Source organism: Sitophilus oryzae, unplaced genomic scaffold (genome assembly GCF_002938485.1).
Source record: "Sitophilus oryzae breed Bouriz unplaced genomic scaffold, Soryzae_2.0 scaffold_1869_pilon_pilon, whole genome shotgun sequence".
Classification (NCBI taxonomy): Eukaryota; Metazoa; Arthropoda; class Insecta; order Coleoptera; family Curculionidae; genus Sitophilus; species Sitophilus oryzae.
In genome coordinates, this window is record NW_022146578.1 from 471507 (window position 1) to 492486 (window position 20980).

General features: G+C 35.5%; 1 protein-coding gene across 3 annotated transcripts in view; it reads left to right on the top strand.

The window, feature by feature from the left end:
• Positions 1-17319, top strand: part of LOC115883302 (protein vestigial) — an 86774-nt gene extending 69455 nt beyond the window's left edge. For all 3 annotated transcript variants that reach the window (XM_030901645.1, XM_030901646.1, XM_030901647.1), the window contains exons 4-5: positions 8451-8771; positions 17012-17319. In XM_030901645.1, coding sequence (XP_030757505.1) covers positions 8451-8771; positions 17012-17061 — 371 coding nt within the window. In that variant the 3' untranslated portion in view covers positions 17062-17319. The remainder of the gene's footprint in view (positions 1-8450; positions 8772-17011) is intronic.
• The last annotated feature ends 3661 nt before the right edge of the window (positions 17320-20980 follow it).

Here is a 20980-nt window from a genome sequence, read left to right on the forward strand (position 1 = left end):
GCCCAAAACCGCGTTACTTAGTCGCTTGCATTTGATTTACAGCCGCCCCATCTCCCAAGCAAAAATTTCGTCCACCACTATTTATGTTTGCCTTTTAGCCGAGAACAAAACGACCCCCTTTTTCATACAAATCGTCTCTATATCGTGTCAAAAATTTTGCATACGACAACAATTTAATAAGTAATGTTGTAGACATTGTATGCTTACGTGATCAACGAAAGAAATCTAGACCAACTGAATTCATTAGTAAAATGAAACTTGTGAACACAAAAAACAAAAAAAAAACAACAGCTTTGTTCCAACGCAGAATTAGGACCGTTCTAAAACGGTTATTGGCATCGCCGGTATCGAATTTGTGTGCACGTGTCGACAGTTCTGTTACGATACCATTGGAACGGTTTGGGAATCGATTTTAGAATTCGCCCTGGCCGCTGAGGCGCCTTAAGCTGGAATCCAATTCATAACCTTAATTTTTGTTATTGTTATTCGTTAGATCTGGTTAGATCTAAGGGTTAGATAGATTTTTTTATACGATTTTTATTATCTAAGGAATTCAAAATGAGTAATATACCGTATGATCACAAAAAGAAACGGCGTTAGCGATGACTATGAAATGAAAATCGCTGTCATTTTTTATATGTAAAATTATATGGAGAATGGCATTGATCATCATTTCGAAGCCAACTGGACGCCGTTTTTCCTCGATCGTACGGTATTTACGTGCTTAAACTATATACTATAAGATACTTAATAAATTGGGAGGGAGATTTATTTATATTTGTACGTTTGAATCATTCGTTCAAATTATTTTCGCTGGTATCCAACAAAGACTAGACTCTAGTTCAAAAATAGAGAAATATTTAAAATAAATGCACGATAAGCATCAAATAAAACTTTAAGCTTCAAAACGTCGTCAAAAAAACAGATAAATAAACTGTCAAAATTAAAAAGAGAAATGGCTAAAGGAATTTAAAGTCCAGAATAAATCAATAATCTGCTGACACACTCTTAATGTGCAGGTCAGTCCCTATGATTCTTGCTTTCAGGCTGGTATCGAAATTACGGTTCCGGAATCGATCCACTAACGGTGACAACTCTTGTTGGAACGCAAAAGTTATCGTTCACTAAACGATTCTCTCGTGGTTGGAACGCTTTTTCTCTACTTGCACTGTGCAGAAGCGTTACCGTACCGAATACGGTTCTCTCCGTCATTGGAACGAAACTAATATAACCAATCCAGAAGAATAACTAACACTAATTCTTATTAATAGGTACCCTGTTCACTGTCTACAACATCCCGGCGCCCAAAACCGCGTTACTTAGTCGCTTGCATTTGATTTACAGCCGCCCCATCTCCCAAGCAAAAATTTCGTCCACCACTATTTATATTTGCCTTTTAGCCGAGAACAAAACGGCCCAAAGACCCCCTTTTTCATACAAATCGTCTCTATATGGTGCCAAAAATTTTGCATACGGTCCGGGCTCTCGGCCGGTAACGCAGGGACTCTCTCTCTACTCTTTCAAAATCGGTAAATCATGGGATATTTATGTCAGTTCGCGACCGCTAATTACCGACATAAATACATCAGCTGGGAAAAATATTCGGTCGCCCTACGGAGATGCCTATCGGAGGCCGGTCGTTTTTCAAACGGGTACCGATGGGACACTGGCGACGTTCTGGGTCTTGTTCGTGGTCGGGTGGACGATTTGTCATCGGGGAGGTCATCGCGGAGGGTTCCTCTTCTTCGGCTTGGTGGACTTTCTCTAAATTATTTTACGAAGGACTATTTTTTGGATTTTAATTTTTGGCGAACTTTGAAATGAAAAACTCGAAAGCATGACAGATAAAGGCTGCATCATATGAATTTTTGAAGTGAAATTTCTTTACGCGCGTTGGGAGCAAAAATTCAAGGCTGTGAGTCAAGTTGTAGTAAGTTGTAGCTTCTGAATAACGGTCTAGGTAAAGCATCTAGCTTATTTGCCAGCTCAGAATTAGAATTTAGAGTTAGTAACTCGTATTTTCATTGGAGGACACTGTCATATTTATTTCAAACCAATAATCAACGAGAATATTCGTATAATTTAACAAAATTACTGTAAATTACTATACAGGGTGGTCCGAACTATATTCCGGAAACTTCGGCAGCATATTCTGCTCTCTAATGAACCAAGACTTAAAGAGTGGGCCCAGAGATTAAAATGGCGGTATAAGATTTAGCGAAAATGTTATGAGTAAGAAAATACACTTGAAGTTGAAGAGATGAATGGAGAAGTTTCTGAATCCTACTAAATTTTTCAAAAATTTGAAACAAAATTTGCAAAGCACTTGTTACTAGTTGCCGACTCTTACACACTGGGAGATATCTGATTTCATCAAATCCTATCGGCAGTGAATGAGCAATGTGAATGTGTATCAATAGATAGTACACTCTTGCCATTAAATTGTTATTCGACACGACAGATTTTCCACACGGTCTGTCGTTTCGCATCGCCTAACGTCGCTTAACTTTCGGAGATCTATCGGGAACCGGTGTTTCGACGTAGCTGGCCTGTTGCTTCTCATTAGAAGTGGATTAAACACCACATTTACTTTTTTTAAATTTCCGCGCGTTTAGAAATACCATACGATCGAAAAAATCGGCGTCAAAGACGGCTGGGGAACGACAATCGATAATAATTTTGGCGAGATCAAGCCCTAGACGTCATTTAATTCACTCGTACTTTTCTTTATTTTTAATGACGCTTACTACCAGTTGGCCTTAAGAAGGTTGTAATTTGTGTTTATATTGCGTAAAAATGATTTTTAAATTGTGTAGTTAAAAATAAGAGAAAAAATATTTTTTTGGAAATAGATTTGTGTCTCTGGAAACGTTATATTATCCCGATTTAATTTTTCTATAATAAGTGTTAATTTTTTTAAGTTTACTGTCTTTGACGCCGTTTTTTTTTCGGTTTATACGGTTTGTAAGACACTTTACTCTAATTAACGATTTATTCAAACAATTTTATCGGTTTACTAACTTGATTAATTCATTTGGATATGTTTAACTTATCAACTTATTAATTAATCTCTGTATAAAGCCAATCATGCAAAAGGAATTTGAGAACAATAATTTCAAGATAACGTTAGCTATTTTTATTACTTTTCGCCAATCATGGATCGAACATTCTTAAAATTATTAGTTCATTGATAAGGTTGATAGTAAAAATTATCGCACAAACAATACCCAGTAAAACGTAATTAATTTTGCAGTCCTTCTTAATTGGATAATTCCATTAATTCTTTAATTAAATTTTATTGCACTTTTAGTAAAATATTTTATTATAGAAATATTTTCAGATATCTTAAGCAGCGGCTGGAGAGATTGTAAGTGGACGGAGTACAGTACCGCCAATTATTAAGCTTAATAGAGAAATAACAATAGAAGAACGACAATAAAACTTGCTTCATAAACGAGAAGAAAATGCCGTGAAAAATTGTAATTAGTGCAAAGAAAGTGGATTGGAAAATCAATCAGTTATATTTTTAAATTTTATTCTAAATTTTCTCGCTTCTCTTCTTCTTTCTTGTTCTTCGTGAGAAAAATGAGAATTTTAAGAACATTTAAGCTTCTTTCAGAACCTCGAAATTATATTCCACTAATTCACTACAATCAATGATTTCATTTAACGTAGAAGTTTGTTCCTCTAATATCAACGCATTCACAACGTCAAAATTAGTATTAGTAATCTTGAATTAGTGGAAAAAGTTAACAAACTTTTAACATTTCTCTTCTCTATACTTCAAAATTTACGAAGAATGTCATTTTGGCGTTTGATGCATCCGTCAAGAGAAATTGTGGTTAGAAATCAATAGTTTATTGTTTTAATTATTGTTTAGCTTAATTTATATTAAGCCAAATATTAGGCTTTCTGTATGGATACAACTTACTACCGCAAGCTGTTCCTAGGATATTCTATTAATTATAATTGTGTTTCTTAAACATTGTGAATGATCGTAAACTAAAAAGTATAAAGTGGAATTGAAGTCACTAATTTATTCCACTAATTTCGTGGTTCTGAATGAAGCTTTAGATCAAGAAGAAGAAAAATTGAGAATAGATATGTATTTAGAGCATGTTATGCTACGTTATCGGCATATTTATATTGCATATTGTACCGTATGATCGAATAAAAACGGCGTCAGCGATGGCTATGAAATGAAGATCGCTGTCATTTTATATGTAAAATTATATGGGAAATGTCATCGATTGTCATTTCATAGCCATCGCTGACGCCGTTTTTATTCGATCATACGGTATAACTATCAACACTATATATACTACAATTTGCAAATGAAAACGGCAAATCAGTAGCTAAATTTGTATAATAGAGGTATAATAGTTACATTGGGGAATTCCCAATACTGATAGTACTGATGACTAGAAGGCAGTTTCAATGTAATATGTTTTTAATGTGATTTTCTGTTCAAAAATTTGAACCAAAAGTGGATTAATATTATAGGTATTACATGTCTTTTGTACAGGATGAGTCATAAATAAGGGCTGGTAGATCGCTACAGCTATCTCGATAAATGAAACATATTTTCTCTTTACCGGTTTCCAAATTAGTCCAAAATAACGGAGTGATTTTACTTCGAAAATTTAAAAATAAAATGATTTTTTGCTTAAATTTTGAGAACCACTGGATCTTATCCGGGTTTTCTTTTTTATAAATTTAATCTACTATACTGTTTATATTGCCATTTATCAAGATATTATATTTGTAACTAAAAATTCCAAATTTTCAAAAATAATCCCAAAAATACCTCGTACATGTGTTTCTGGGGTCGGAATATACTATCTCTAAAAATATTTGGCATTTACTTAAGACTCATACCCAAGGAAGCAGCCAGTTGTTGAGGAACAATCGTTGATAGACCAATAGAGATATCGACGAGATACTCGTTAACTCAGGGGCGCATATACGGGGAGGGTAATGTGGGTAATTACTTGTTCCAACAAGACATTTATAAATAAATTAAAATGTGGTATAAAATAAAATTGCCACAAAGAAATTAATAATACCAATCAAAATGGAAAATCCGGGCCAAACCAAGTTTTTTTCCACAGTCACAATAGTGACGATCAACATACTAAAGAAAGCTATATAGGAACTACCATCAATGCCAAGCAGCAAGAGATGCAGCTACACGGTGAGAACTGCGCTACAGTTTGAATAATGTGGCCAAGAGTATAGCACAAAGATAAAACAACTACTATAGAGCAAAAAAAGAACTTAGTACGCATAATTGTAAGTGTCATCACTAGAAACCTGCCCCACGGGAGTAAACCACGTAAGATGGAAGATTTACAATGACGACTACTGCAGAGAATACGGAGAGGAAGATGAAACCATAGAGAACTTGCTGTGCCACTGTCCGGCACTAGAAACCGATGCTTGCAAACTCCAAGGCACGCTTTTTTTGGGGGAACTAGAGGAAGAAGCAAAAGCCAACATCAGCGACATCAGGAACATTGCAAAGAGCTGGAAGTGCCTTAACGCAAAGAAAGAATATATAATATATAATATCAAACATAATCCCACCCGCAGCAACCTAACCTGACCTAAGATTCACCCTGTATAATAGTGTTATCTTGAGGAGTGTGAATACTCTTTTATCGATATTTTTAGCTGCTTTCAAAATATATCACACCTTTGAACAGGTCGAGTTCCGCTTTCGGCCATTATCATTATACAAGCAATTAGCTTTGGCACCCAAACGTTCGTTCGCCAAATTTTCGGAAACCGTCTATCCCCAAAAAAACTATCGATGACTAAAACGCCGACTACAGCGAAACCCTCTCAGCCCGACAATTAATACTGCGCAGCTATTCTTTTTGCGGACGCGGCGCATTCATCACCGAACCCGGCCGTCCGCTCGGCGAGAGTGTGGGAACCCGGGAGTCTCATAGGCGGCGAGCTCAAAGGATAATCGACAATATAAAACTGAAGTTAACATTCAGAAATAAAAAATAATCGGACGGAGAGCGATATAAATCAGCCACGAGCGAGAAAAAGCGACGAACGGCCGAACGAAGAAGGGAGGCGGACGAAGATGGAGAAAGAAATGGAGAATAGTAATAGTTGCGGTGGTTGGGAGGAAGAAGGAGAAGGATAGGGGTCTTTGGCAACGGATTTACCGCGCCACTGGAATGCGTCCGAAGACGCTGCGGAGGCTTAATTGGCCGGAATTCGTACGGATCCGATACGATTTAGGACGGAGTTAAGTACGCCGAGGAGCATGGGCTGAATGGAGCGGAGAGGTAAAGGCAGAGAGGCAGATGTTTCGTAATTGTCCAACTAAAATAATTTGTCTGTCGAAAATATCGGGACTTATTAATTTATTGTCAAAATAAAGAATTTATTATTTTTTCTCCAAGCCAATATTTGGAAAATTAAATTATTAATGGAGCTTCTGCAGAAGAAAACTATAAGACACTTCTTTCATTCACATTTATAAAAAATAACTAATAATATAGGTAGAAATAATACAAGTGATCTAACGCAGATAAAAATATTGAACAGCATAATAAATTGGTAATACAAGAATTAGTGTCTTTAATTTTGTGGTGGATTCATTAGAAAATTTTCCATGAAAAACACTACATAAACAAAAAATTAGTACATCAGTACAATGATTCGGTCGTTTCGAATTTTCCCATTGTCTGTATTGAATTTAACTTACACGACGCCGACGTATCAGTCAGATGTATCACTAACCGTTACTAAGTCAAATTTTTGTGACTGGGAACATCATTATTGGTATGCTTTATATATAATTACCAGATTGTGGATATTTCTACACACTAGGATTGCTGTAGGTACTTATTTTTGACTATTGTTATCGGTGACATATATATGTCATCGTCTAATGATCCAGTAGAGAGAATACGATTCGGAAGCTGCTCATAATAACTATCAGCTTGAGGAAATAATATGTTTACTTCCGGTACATAACTAATAATTTGAGGTATCGACGACCAAAACGATATATTTTTGCTCCCACTCCACTTCGAAAAATTGTCTTGCCAACTGAATCATAATCTGAGTTATCCCTTCTCCGAAAAGCATTGAGCTCTCTACACTGTAACTGTGGAACTGCGTTGCGTTGCCACATTCTAATATAAATTATAGTGAGCGCGTTATTATAAAACCCTGTTTCTGTTTTATACTGTTACTGTTATATTGTAGTTTCCGAGATTTCAATGGCCACTTTAGATTGGGACATCATCGTGTGACTCTGATTCCATAATAAACATATATGTATTTACAAATCGTAGCTACATACTCACATTCCTTTAATACGAAAAGTTTGTCGACAGTTTCAAATGTCTTCCCTCCTTTTTAGAACAGTTGACTTAGATGAAATGCTCTATGTACCAATACTCGATTATTAATCATCATGTAATTCGATATTAACAGCTAATTGCTGGAAAAATAACTGCTCAGAATTATTAATTGTGTTAAGAATATGTAGGCTTTAGTCATAGGCCCAGAACCCTTGCGGCGTTGCAAATGCAGTTACGAGACTGACCACAAAATGATGGGTATTAGATAACAAATCTCTAGAAGAGTGGAGAAATTCACTTGGGCAGAGACAGACATGCGAAAACGTTCATAGAATATTCTCCAAAACTAACGGCAAGCAAAGACATAAAGACAGTCAAAGTTGCAGGGTGTCTATTAACAGGGCATTTTATAAGCTGAAAAGGCATTCAAAGCTAATGGGATTGACGGACCAAGCCATGTGCAGGTTCTGTCAATCTGAAGAAGAAACGACAGAACACATTTTATGTCTGTGTGACTACGTGGCAAATGTGAGATTTTCGGTAATAGGCAATGGAGAGCTGTATGGAGGGTTCAGTATCTAAATTGCTAGACTGTTTGAAAAGAATAGGACTGGAGAATCTAACCTAAAGGTCAGAAGAGGACCACAAGAGATCTGAAAAGGTTGCAGTGGATCAGGCCAATAGCGACCTTGAAGCATTTACTCTACCCACGGTGTACCACGACGAGACGAGTTAGATATGCACCTCTTTTATTTGTACATTATCATTTTATTTCTACATTTCTATTTTATCTATACATGTATTTGTGCGATTGATTGGTTAATGTGTGTATACTTTTCATTATGACTCCATGTACTATATATGCCATACGATAAATAAATAAATACCGACAAATTTTATAAGCGATTAAAATTATCAAAATAATATCAATAGTCGGCAGAGGTATGTCAGCAGACTCTGGTATGGTTTATATAGATACTGTGTTACCGTACTCTTATCCTCATCTACACTTGAGTTTAGTGGTTACCTTAGTTTGGAGCACTATTTACCTCCCTGATTTTGAAAGAAGCATATTTATATTTACTATTCTTGGCTACATACTTACCGTTCTTTTTCCAGAAAGCTCGCCGATGACAGCTCGAAATTTCCCCGCCTCCTTCTGGAACAGTCAGCACTACGCGGGGGCCAGCGCTAGTCACCACGGAGCATCGGCGGCAGATCTCTACTCGGAACATTACCACCCGGGTGATGCGTGGTACCAGTATAGTCAGCACCATCGAGCGGTCCACGATTACCATCACCACAACATGGCCGCGCAGTACGGCGGTCTACTGTTGCCTGGATCGCGATTACACATGAGTTCTCACGCACCTTGCAAAGCCATGGACTGGCAGCATCCGTCGATAGAGTCGCCGTACTCATCGTATCCTACTATGTCAGGTAATTATTTCTCACTACTCATTAATATTATTCTCAATAATTTATTAAGCGTGTGTGTCTATTTGGAAAGTAAGTCAACTGATAATAGACGTATTTATGTGAAATCTGGATTATTAATGAAGAGACATTCTGTTAAAATACTTTCATGATTGTAGTACCGGCCTCCTCTTATCGTCTACAAGCTCACCGTAAAGCAGAGATTTTGGTGTGCGGTTTTCTTGCATTCTGTATACGTGACCAGCCCATCTTAAGCGGCATTTTGTAATCATGACTTCAATACTCTCGCAGTTAGCTTTTTTAAGGGCCGATACGTTTGATACACAGTGAAACTATTTGATTCTTAAGAGTTGTCTAAGGTGTCCTAGCTCTGTTGCAACTTGTTTAATGCGTTCATGTGTCGGCGGTACGGCACCCAGATTTCGCTTCCATATAACATAGTGGGGATTATTATTGCTCGATACAATGCAAGTTTCGTTTTTGTGCTCAAGTCATGATTGTAGAAAACCCTGTCTTTTAATTTCCAGAATACTCTTCAGGCGCTGCTAATCCTGTGCTGAATTTCAGAGTCGATATTGGCCTTTTCCGAAATCAATCTGCCGAGGCAATTGAATTCCGCTACATATTCCAATATTTCTTCTTGAATCTAGATTTTTATAGCATTGTTGTGATTTTCCGGGGGAGTGCACATGATTTTGGTTTTGTCGATGTTCAGCTTGGTCTAAAGCCTCGTATGCCCAGGTATATGCGTTTAACATTTCTTGTAATTGTTGTAACGCGTTTGCAACTAGAGCCCAGTCATCAGCATATTGAAGTTCTGTGATGAATTTTGTAGGTATGTGTTTTTGCCCTGAGTCTTTTTATGTTGAACACACCGCCGTCGTATCTGTATCTAATGCCCAATCCTCTTTCCTGTATTTTGCTGTCCACTATAATGGAGAGCGCTGCCATGAATACCTATGTTAATATTGATACTGAATATGTTAATACTGATATGATAATATGGGTACAAATATTAATATCTATTAATAAACAAAAATAAGTAAACGAAAACGATACAACAAAAATATAAAAAAAATCTCTGATGAAGTTCTCTCTGAAATTCTGGTGAAGTAGAAGAAAGTAAAGAAATAGAAAGCCACGAAAATTTTTCTCAGAAATGCATAATTTTCAGTTTTTCGACTTTAGAATAGCTGAAATTAGTTACATAAAAACAGGTTTCTGTTTGTTATTCTAGAAATTTTTCTAAATATAGACACGTAAAAAACTTCTTGCGGGAGTGTACCATTCTCATTTATTGATAAGATATTGTAAAATAGACCAAGATTTGCCAAACACTCGGCAATTGGATTCGGCATTAGCTTACCGCGTGTTTTGATTGCTTTGGTTCAGTTTGTTTTGGTTTGGTATGGTTTGTTGGTTCGTTTTTTTATCATTTCGTTTTTTTCTCGGTACGGTATGGATGTCTAAATTAAAGTATCTACACTAGGTCAAGTTCATACCTACACAAGAAAAGTATTCAGAATGTAAAGCAGGAACATGTTTTCCTGTAACACTGATTTCAGATGGAAGTCGGAAAAAAGACAGTGATGCATCTCCGCAGAGAAATTTTTATGATTTCGTGTTTGGGTAGGCTTCTATATACTGGATGTTGTTGTTTTTTTATAAGTGATTTCAGCTAAAAAATAGTTCACCCAAAATAGACCCCATAAAAGGCTTGAATATTTTCATATGAATTTGTTATGATATCTTCATGATATTAACTGCCTTTGAATGAATCTATCCGAATTTTATCATCAAAATTTCATCTCCGACCAAATTTGACGTATTCATCCATTAAAACCCGGCATCCATATAGCACACGGCACTCTGTTATTCCGGTCACAAAAGCTACGCAGAATGCGGCGGCCGCCGCAGTGAATTTGACCGTCCCGCAGCATCCCACATCGCTACCAAAGCACCGGAGAGAGAGGGCGGCCTGCGACATGCGACCTATGGGGAGAGCAGGAAAGAGACGGGAGAAGAAACTCGTCCTGCACTCGAGGAGAGATCAATAACTCGCTTGACCGCGGCCGGCCAATGGCGATGCCGCGTCGGGGATCCGCCTCGCCCCCCTCGGCATTCTTTCGGTCGGTCGGTGAAGATGGCAGCAGCGGCGACGACGATGCCTCGATGAAGCGGTAAGGAGTTCTGGGAATAGGCCGCAGGATTTCGAAGACGATTCTCACGATGTGGACGGATGGTTGGGCGGCGGAAGGGTTGTACTTTTAATCTCATGGGACGATCACCACCAAAATTAAATAGGGCATAACCCCCGTTTTAACCTATATACGAGGGTTGTCTTTTATATTTTCATATACCGTGTGGTGCTGTGGTGCATCGGAAAACGGGACATAGGAAATCCCATGTAAATTTTGAAAAGGTTTCTAACCTTTTACCTAATGTTATCTCCCCAGATGATTTTTATGCACAATTTCGTTTGATTTAGAATAATAGGCATCTAAAAGTTATTTGCAAAAATCTACCTAGTTTATTGATGAAACAGTATCCTGTTAAAAATACCATGACAATCCACAAGATTGTTCTTACTTAAATCAAGGAGAATCTTAGATTCTTCTCGGTCGTAAGTCCTGAGAAACTTCTTCGAGTGTCTTAGACCGTTGCAGGATTCGTATTCCAGGTTAAGGATGGTGTTTTCCAGGTTCTTTAGGACCACTTTGAGTTGGTTTCTACTTGGGAAGCAGCGATTCTGGGCCACAATTCTGTAACTTAGAAAACGCTAAGCGCTTTTAGACGCTCAGCGTATATGAGGTTAATTTTCGCTTAGCGCGCTCTTAACTATATAGATTTGGGTATTCCCATCGACACGCTTAGCGTTTTTACTGATTGAGCTAAGCGATTCGAAAAGGACTAAGTACCTTAATGGATCGTTTTGCTTATCGAACTGTCAGTAAAAATAGAAAAAATTGTAATTTTGTGCGTTCTCTTGCTGTTTAGTGAAAACTACTTCTTCTATAAATTCCTCTTTAATTGATAATTTACGACTTGTACACACTTCCTGTGAAGCGTCTTCAATATTTCCCTCGTATATAGGTATAATAAGAATAATGACATATCCATAGAAAAATAGGTTGACATAACTCAACAATAGGTTATGAAGTTCACGTAACATTGACATTATTCATTGTTTTATCCACATTTGATTATTATGCCGAGTCCAGACCAAGCAGACAAAACAACGACAAAACAGAAACATTCATGTTTTACGACAAAATTGCGAAAAATTCAATACATTTCTGCGACATTTTTGTCTGATTTTTGTTTTGTTTCAAAAATCGGAGACATTCTTTTCAATGTCCTGTCTCGAGTCGGTGAAGATCAAAGTGTCTCTGTTTTGTTCGTATATTTTACGACAAGTTGTCGGCGCAGTGTGGATGGCGTGTGCTGCCAACAGTAGTAGGAGACCAGTGAAATCACACATGGTTAATAAAACTCATTAACAACACAATTAAACTTTTGACTTTGTTGGACTTTTGTCCTTGCAGTGTGGACAATTATTTGTCTCAAGTTTGTCTTGTCAGAATTCCCAATTTTTTGTAGCAAGTCTTGTTTTTGTCTCAAAATCGTGTTTACTTTTTGTCGCCTTGGTCTGGACCCGGCATTAGATACCTCCTGAGAAATTGCGATGCTGTCAATATGTGCTCCACGCTTATCCAGAAAATGATTCGCACGGCAATGAAAATACCAAAATCGAATGCTTGGCGTTTCGCTAATCGAATACTTTCGCTTACCGTTTTGAAAGCGTAACGTTTTTATGTCGAAGTTCCAGAATTTGGGCCCTGGTCCTCGTGAAGCTCGTGAAACTGCTACTATATTTTATTAATTGTCTCTTGGTATATAGGTTATACATTTGAACATTATTAATAAAATAAGTGAACTATAGGGTATTAACATATTAAATTTGTTAATTTATCTTTATTAATAAAGTAACATCAAATTACTTTTTTGATTCGATGGGAAGTGATCGAGAAAATAAATTTCGTCAAACAGAAATCAAAGAATATGTCAATAAAGCTACTTTTAGATTATTGACTAGTACGTCAAAGCAGCGGTAGTACGAATTAAAAAACTAATTATTTAAAAGTAAGAAAATAAGTAGGTATCTATTAAAAAAGGTCCATTACTTTTAAAACAATTATTGTCAAAAAACTATAAATTTTTGACATTGTATCATGCCGTAACAGTGATACTCTTACTTACATTTATAGAAAACCTATAATGTTATTACAGAAAACACAACTCAAAAATATAGGCAAAGATCTTCCTTCATCCGATCGTTAGAATATTTCGTGTTTTCGCTATGCTTCCCCTATCTTTACGATTTCCGCTTCCAAATTTGGACACGACGACGGAGGGGGGAAACGCCTATAAACGGATCGCAGTGACGTTTGCAGAAAGGCCTTTTGACACCCCTTTTCAACATGGAGGCCCTTTTTTATGGCGATAGCAGCGACCGATAAGCGAATGGCGAAGGGGTGTAATTACTACCGTGGAACAGTGGCGTGTCTCTTATCGCAACTCGTAAACGATTCGGGCTCGTGCCGCTAATAACGCCGGACTTTTATTTTAATTACTCTAGATATGGGCGGGTACAACCATAAGAAAAATATGTATGGCTTGGGGGTATTAGAATTTGATAGATATTAATTTTTACAGCACTTTTTATTCACATATTCTAATTATCCGGTGATTGAACTATACTGATTCAAATGTTTTTTTTATTTACAATTACATAGAGTTTTATTAAACATTACATATTGTCTACATTACTTTTGAGTTTTAAAATATTGAAATGCTCTTATTATCAACCATTACTTCTTTTTTCCATTTTCCTAACTCGTCTTCCTTTATATCTCTTGCTTGAGATGTTAGTGAAGCAATGTTAAAACATTCTTTTTCTTAGAGTGCCATGCTCTATACAGAGCGTCGACTACCTCTCGCATGTACTTGTGATGTGTATCATCAGTGTTTCACAAGTACACGGGACCTACGGTTTATCGCCGAATCCGAACGGCACTATTTGAGAGGTTGTACAAGGCAAATATACTCAAGGTGGTTTGCCATTGCCTTCCTTGAGGTGGGGGCTCGCTGGTCGCTCTATTTAGATAAATCAATATTATTATTTAAATAAATAAAGTAACCGTACTGGCTGAGGATCGAACCCAGTACTCTCACCGCAGATCGACACACACTACTGCTTGCGCTACGGCCGGCCGGTCACAAAAACATTCTTTACTATACGAAAAATTTTAAATTGCCAAAAAATATTTATGTATTTTTATTGGAACTAAGGAAATTTGCCCGAATACTATTCACCGAAGGATGATTACCCGGAGACTATTGACCGAAACGAAAATTGTTCAATTCCCTAAATTTCGATTTTCGGTAAAATATTGCTCTAATACAATCATACACGGTCTAGCTAATAAAAATCAAATCAAACATCTCAGAACTTACGATCGAGAAAAATCAAATATTTTCGTAGATTTAAGTATAGAATGTAGAATGTTTAGGTGGCGAGTTAATCGCCGCGGACAGATTTATTGTGTTCCACTTTTTTGAGTTATAACGAGCTATAACTCATCATAGTCTCAGGGCTTTAACAAGCTTTAACAAAAGCGAATATCTGAGACGGCTCTACAGAGGCCAGCTCTCCATCCTCGATATCAGCCGTATCAAAGTTCATGACACGAACGGTCGTCGACGCACTCAATGATAAGGTGTTCTGGTGTTTTCCCATTTTTCCCGCAGAATTTGCATTCGCCGTTGTTTCTCAGTTTCTATCTACTGAGGTATTCGTTGAGGAGATGTCCTGTTAGAAACCCCCTGGCAATCCGAAGATTGTTTTTACTTAAATCAAGGAAAATCTTTGATTTTTCTGGGTCGTAAGTTCTGAGGAACTTTTTCGAGTGTCTTAGACCGTTGGAGGACACCCATTCCAGGCTACGGATGGAGTCTTCCAGGTTCTTCAGTTCCGCTTTCAGTTTGGCTTGGTTCCCGCTTGGAAAACAAAACGGTTGAATGTGGTTAATGTTGATTAATTCATTATTGATACTAAAAGAATTTCGTACTTCCGTTGTCCCTTATTTATTTAACACAACGTTTCGGTCAGATGTATCACTCACTGACCGTTATCAGGTGTGAACTAAACTACACACACCGGAAAAATCTAGGGATATCATTTTATTAAAGTTAAAAATAAATGTTTTGAATAAACAACCACATATTTGTAGGCCGATTCTTTCTACTTCGATTGAAACGAAGTAGTCACACTAGTTATTTCTAAATTTGGGATATTTTCAGAAGTGTTTGTGCATTTTTTGTCAAATGTCTAAAAAGCACCTAGCATCAATTGTTCGAATTTAACCTGTACTGGCTATGTTTTTATGATAACTGACTAGAATTCATTCAAATAACTCTGTTTAGTATTAAACGACATTATGGAGCGTAGACATCTTAACAGAGACGAAATGCTAAGGGCCATGTGTATGCTCGAAGCTGGAATGCGCCAAATCGAAACCAAACCAAACCAAACGCAAAGTGTAATATCGCGATTAAGTGCCCGCTACCGTGAAAGTGGTGATGTTGCTGAAAGGCACACAGGGCGACATCGCATTACTACCCCTCAGCAAGATCATTTTTTACAATTAAATGATCGACGCCGACCGACTCTTACAGCACCAGAGCTTAGTTTAATTCTCAAGGAAACAGATAATGTAACCGTTAGTCCTGACACTGTTCGCAATAGATTAAGAGAGGTCAGCTTAAGAAGCAGACGCCCCTGGAGAGCTCAACCCTTAACGAGAGGAAATCGAGAGGCACGATATTTGTGGGCTTAAGATCATGTTCAGTGGTCGAATGAACAATGGGCCAATGTTCTCTTCACGGATGAGTCACGCTTTGGAATTCATCCGGATTCGAAGGCCTAGGGTATGGAGAGAACCGGGAAATCTTATTCGGCTCCTGACCTCAACCCCATCGAGCATGTATGGGACGCGGTCCAAAGAAGAATTTTGAGAATGGGTATGCCTCGTGAAACTCGTAGGGATCTGGTTCGGGCCGTGAATGCAGCGTGGCAGGCTGTACCTCAAGAAGAGATCGACAACCTGATCAGGAGCATGGAGAGACGATGTAGGGCTGTAATGAACAGTAGAGGAGGCCATACCCTTTATTAAGTAAAACTGGTTTTATCTTTTTTTTTAATTCACAGTTTAGAATAAAAAAAAATGTGTGTATTTTTCTGAGTTCAATAAAAATCAAGGTAAATTTGAAAAATTCGGTAAATTTCGCATTCTTATTTCCAATACGTCCTGTAAACCCTTTGTTTATTATAATTTTATTGTATCAGAAATGCAAATAATAAAATTACTGACGATGGCTGGATAAAATTGTAATATCCCTAGACTTTTCCGGTGTGTGGATATCATTAATCTGTAGATTTTATATATTAGAGCAAGACATTCCCCTATGATGGAGTTGGTCAAGCGTGATGTGGTCCTTACTTAGGATGCAATTTTGTGGAAATTTCGACACTTGGATTGCTAAAGATGTTGTCATAGTTTGATATAAACATGGTTTCTCTTTAAATCTACTTTTTTTCCAATGATGTTCTTGTAGACAAACCGGGTCACCGACTACTTTATGTTAATATGTTAATCTGTTTGGACCACATACATATGCTCGGCAATACTAGACTTCACTGTCTCACCCAGGGTTTCACCTCTTGGCGTATGTTTTTTTACTCTGGCAGATTTAGGTGAATTTTTGTCCCTCCAATATAAGACTCACCGCATTCACACGGTACTTGGTAGAAGCACTTTTTTTGTTATGGGATGTTATGGGTTGGGTTTGTTAACATCTTTTAGGTTAGATTGAGGGAAGACAAACCATTTTTTGAAAGGACTTCGCTACCTTTTTAGGGAGCGAAGGAGCTCACCATTTGCTTCTGATTCTAGTATTTTTTTGGTATCAGAATTTTCTGCAATAATAATAAATCTACAAAATACATAAACTAAAAGCCATATCTAAAAGTAGTTATTAACTTATTATAAAGTTGTATTGTTATGATTTGTTGTACTATTATTATATTATAAGTATCATATACAATAATAGTACTACAGTTTATTCGATTAGATCGAAGTGATTGACGTATATATTTTTTATAATATTTTTTTTTGTTTCAGGTTTGGAAGCTCAAGTCCAGGACTCCTCGAAAGACTTGTACTGGTTTTGAAACGGACTGTTCGACGGCGCTGTGTATTATAGTTAGTTTCTAAGTGACGCAAAGTGATAATTCTAAGTGTAATATAAATAAATAAAAAAGAAGTACAAACTCACTAAACGTATGACAAGTGTCGATGGACGATTCGTCACGAACGGACTGCCGACATTTATTTTAAATAAATGTTCCTTATTTTTGTCAGATCGATCATTGTTTAAATGACTTCAAGTCTGATTGTAAGTATTAAAGTTACGAGTTAATATTTATAAATTGTGTTTTATTTATTTATACCCTGCTATAATCAACGTTCTTGAAGAAATTAGCGTAATTAATTAATCTGCAATGTGGAAAATATTTTTTATCTGAGAAACTAATTTGTATAAATTAGTTATAGAAGTAATTAATACAAAGCGATCTGCATTAAGATAACTGACTTAATTAATTCATAGATTTTTTATTTATAATTTAACGCTATTAATTTTAAATGTTGATATTTTGTTATTTTTCATATACCAATTATTTATGAATTTATAAAAAAATCGCTGCTGAAATCGATTTGCTGAAATTCATTACTCGTGTTAAATAAATATAAAAAAAATAAAAATTTTAGAAAAAAAGAAATGACAAGTCCTTACATACAGCTGATGAAGAAGGTATTATTTCTATCTTCAACAATATTGCTGAAGAATTAATCACAGATAATAATATAACAGAATTTGAATATTCATTTTTTACTTCCTTCACCCGAAATGACTACAACTTTTGATTTTTAAATGGCACCCTCGGTATATTTCAACTTTATTCTGAATAACTGAATAGAATGACATATCATATGTCAACTTTTGATATTTTCGTTTAAAAAGTCATATTTTAAACGTCAATCTAGAATGCCACGGCTGTGTTAAAAACACTAATTTTTAATCAAGGAGCTGTTTTTCGTGTCTTGTCCTGACCGGTTAAAAGACGCCAAAATCGTATGTTTAATCATATCTCAATAATTGTTTCAAATAGAACAAGGGTGGCTCATTAGCATATTTGGAAAAATCATTTTTTATGAATACTTTGGTACCACACGCATTATGGACCGCATGTTAGAATTTGAAATAAACCATATGCGAAAATGTCAAAAGTTGACATATGATATGTCATTCTATTCAGAGTGTCATTTTCTATCGAATAAAGTAGAAATATGCCGAGGATGCCTTTTAAAAATCAAAAGTTGCCATTTCCGGTAAAACAGGAAGTGAGTGAAAACAATTAAATACGCCAATTAATAATAATTTATAGGGGTGATCCACTTTTGAGACGCACCCGGTATATTATAAAAAGAATTTTAAAAATCAATGCCTATTATTTCATCGCTTTTCTCCATCTTTTGATTATTTAACCAGGAGTTAATTGATTTGTGCAATGAAGGGCTCATATAAAACTATAATACTATACCGGGTACGTCTCAAAAGTGGCTCACCTCATCTCTATAACTTTTTTATTTTTTCAGAAAAAAAACGAGATTTGTATGTGTTTTTTATGACAATTATAGTTTTATAGCACATTTAAATATAATATAATATGACAATATACATTTAAATATAATATAATAAATATAGTTTTATAATACATTTATATCACAAACTATGACAATCATAGTTTTCTATGACATAAGTTAGGATTGGTTGACGCATTCAATTCTTTTCTGTCACTTCCTGTTTCACAGGAAATTATTACAACTTTTGTTTTTTAAATAACATCCTTGGTATTTTTTTACTTCATTTAATAAAATATGACATTCTGACTAGAATGACATAGCATATGTCAACTTTTGACATTAAAAAAAATAACATTTTAAATTTTAATTTATAGTTCCGTGGTACCAAGTGTGTGGCACCAAATTATTCGTAAAAAATGATTTTTCAAAATATGCTAATGAACCACCCTCGTTCCAATTGAAAAAAAATGAGGTATGATTAAAAATACGATTTGGGCATCTTTTACCCGGCCAGGACAAGGCTCGAAAAAACATTAGACGATCAAATATATTTTTCCTAGGCTCCTTGATTAAAAATTACTGTTTTTAACAGTCATGGTACTCTAGATTGAAATTTATGTAAAGGGATTTAAGATTTTTTTTAATTGAGTTAAGTAGTTTTTTTTAAGCGAGAATGTCAAAAGTTGACATATGATAGGTCCTTCTATTCTGACTGTGTCATTTTCTATCAAATAAAGTAAAAAAATATAGAGTGTCCCATTTAAAAATCAAAAGTGGTTGTAATGGAAATGTCCGGTGAAACAGGAAATAATTGAATACGTCAATCAATCCTAATTTATGTCATATGCCAACATACCAAATCTCATTTTTTTAGTTGAAAGAATAAAAAAGTTATAGGGGTGAGCCACTTTTGAGACGCACCCGATTTACTATACTCTGTAATTTTTTAGTTGAAAAAAAAAATTAAAAAGTTATAGGGATGAGGATGAGCCATTTTTCAGACGCACCCCGGTATACTATACTCATATCAATATATAGATTCTAGTGCTTATTCATAAAAATTTAAATTAAAAATTGTAAACTACAATACAATTATTATAATTGAGACAAAAATATAACATACAGAGATAAAATGATAAATTACTCTATTCAAAATACATTCGTCGTTGAAATTTTATACCCATGTCTTAAAATAAAAAAATATAAATAAATTATTATAACCTAACTCAACCTAACCAACTGAAAACACAGCAAGCTAATTACCTATACCTTTTGCATATAATTAAGCAGAAATATACATTTTCTAATGGTTTCATTTGAGAGCCATGAGGTTCTTATTAGATATAGACCAGAGCTTAATCGATGGTTTCATCAATCATTCCTGAACCACTGTCCAGAACCACTTCAAAAGGAAATCCGCCGCTCCTGGATCATTGATTAATACATTTACAAGACAACTTCGCAGCTTTTAAGTGCGTTTGCAAGTGTGTGCCACATGCTGAGCCCTAACACAGGTCCGGATTCGCACATTGCTCATATCTGAAAATATATTAAGCTATAATATATTGTAGTTTATTTAATATTTGATAATTCTAAGAATTCTTTTAAACATATTTTTATTAACACTTAATACATTCACGATATTTATAAACATATTTAAGAAATATTAGAATATATATAAGGTGTTTCAAAAAACATGTGCTATCTCTCATGGGAAGCTCCTCACATAAAAATAAGATTTATTTTTACAGGGTGTTAAAGTCTTAATAATCTTTCGATTTATTATAATTTTCTTCCAAGCAGTTTTAGTGATTCGAATGAAATTTTGAGGGTAAAAGTTACTACATGTTTTAATGCTAAAAAAGTGTCGATAAATTCATAAGGGACGTGTATATGGGTTATCACTGGAATAATATTCCAGTGAAAAGTATATGAAAAATATGTATATTTGTATATTCCAAAAAAAAAAATATGTGCGTCACTGACTTTTTCTTTTGATATCAAAATTGTGTAGACCGTTTAATGCCAATTAAAAGTTATCTCTTGTTATTTTGTCGATTTAGATGAGCTAAACGCAATTTTATTAATTACAATTATTATTAATAAAATTAAAATAGAAATAAAATAAATAAAGTATATATTTTACCTAATTTATTATTAAATATTTTTACTATTAGTAAGTTATTATTACTATTAGTCCAACCTACAGCAATTTCAAATTAAAAATAATGGTAAAATAAAAACACTAAATCACCACAATACACCAAAACACTTTTACTTTTACACTGGACGCGCGTTTCGCTAACCATGTTAGCATCATCAGCAGATGATTATAAACTATTTTGATTTATATATGACATATGATTATAAACTGTTTTGAGTTTATAATCATCTGCTGATGATGCTAACATGGTTAGCGAAACGCGCGTCCAGTGTAAAAGTAAA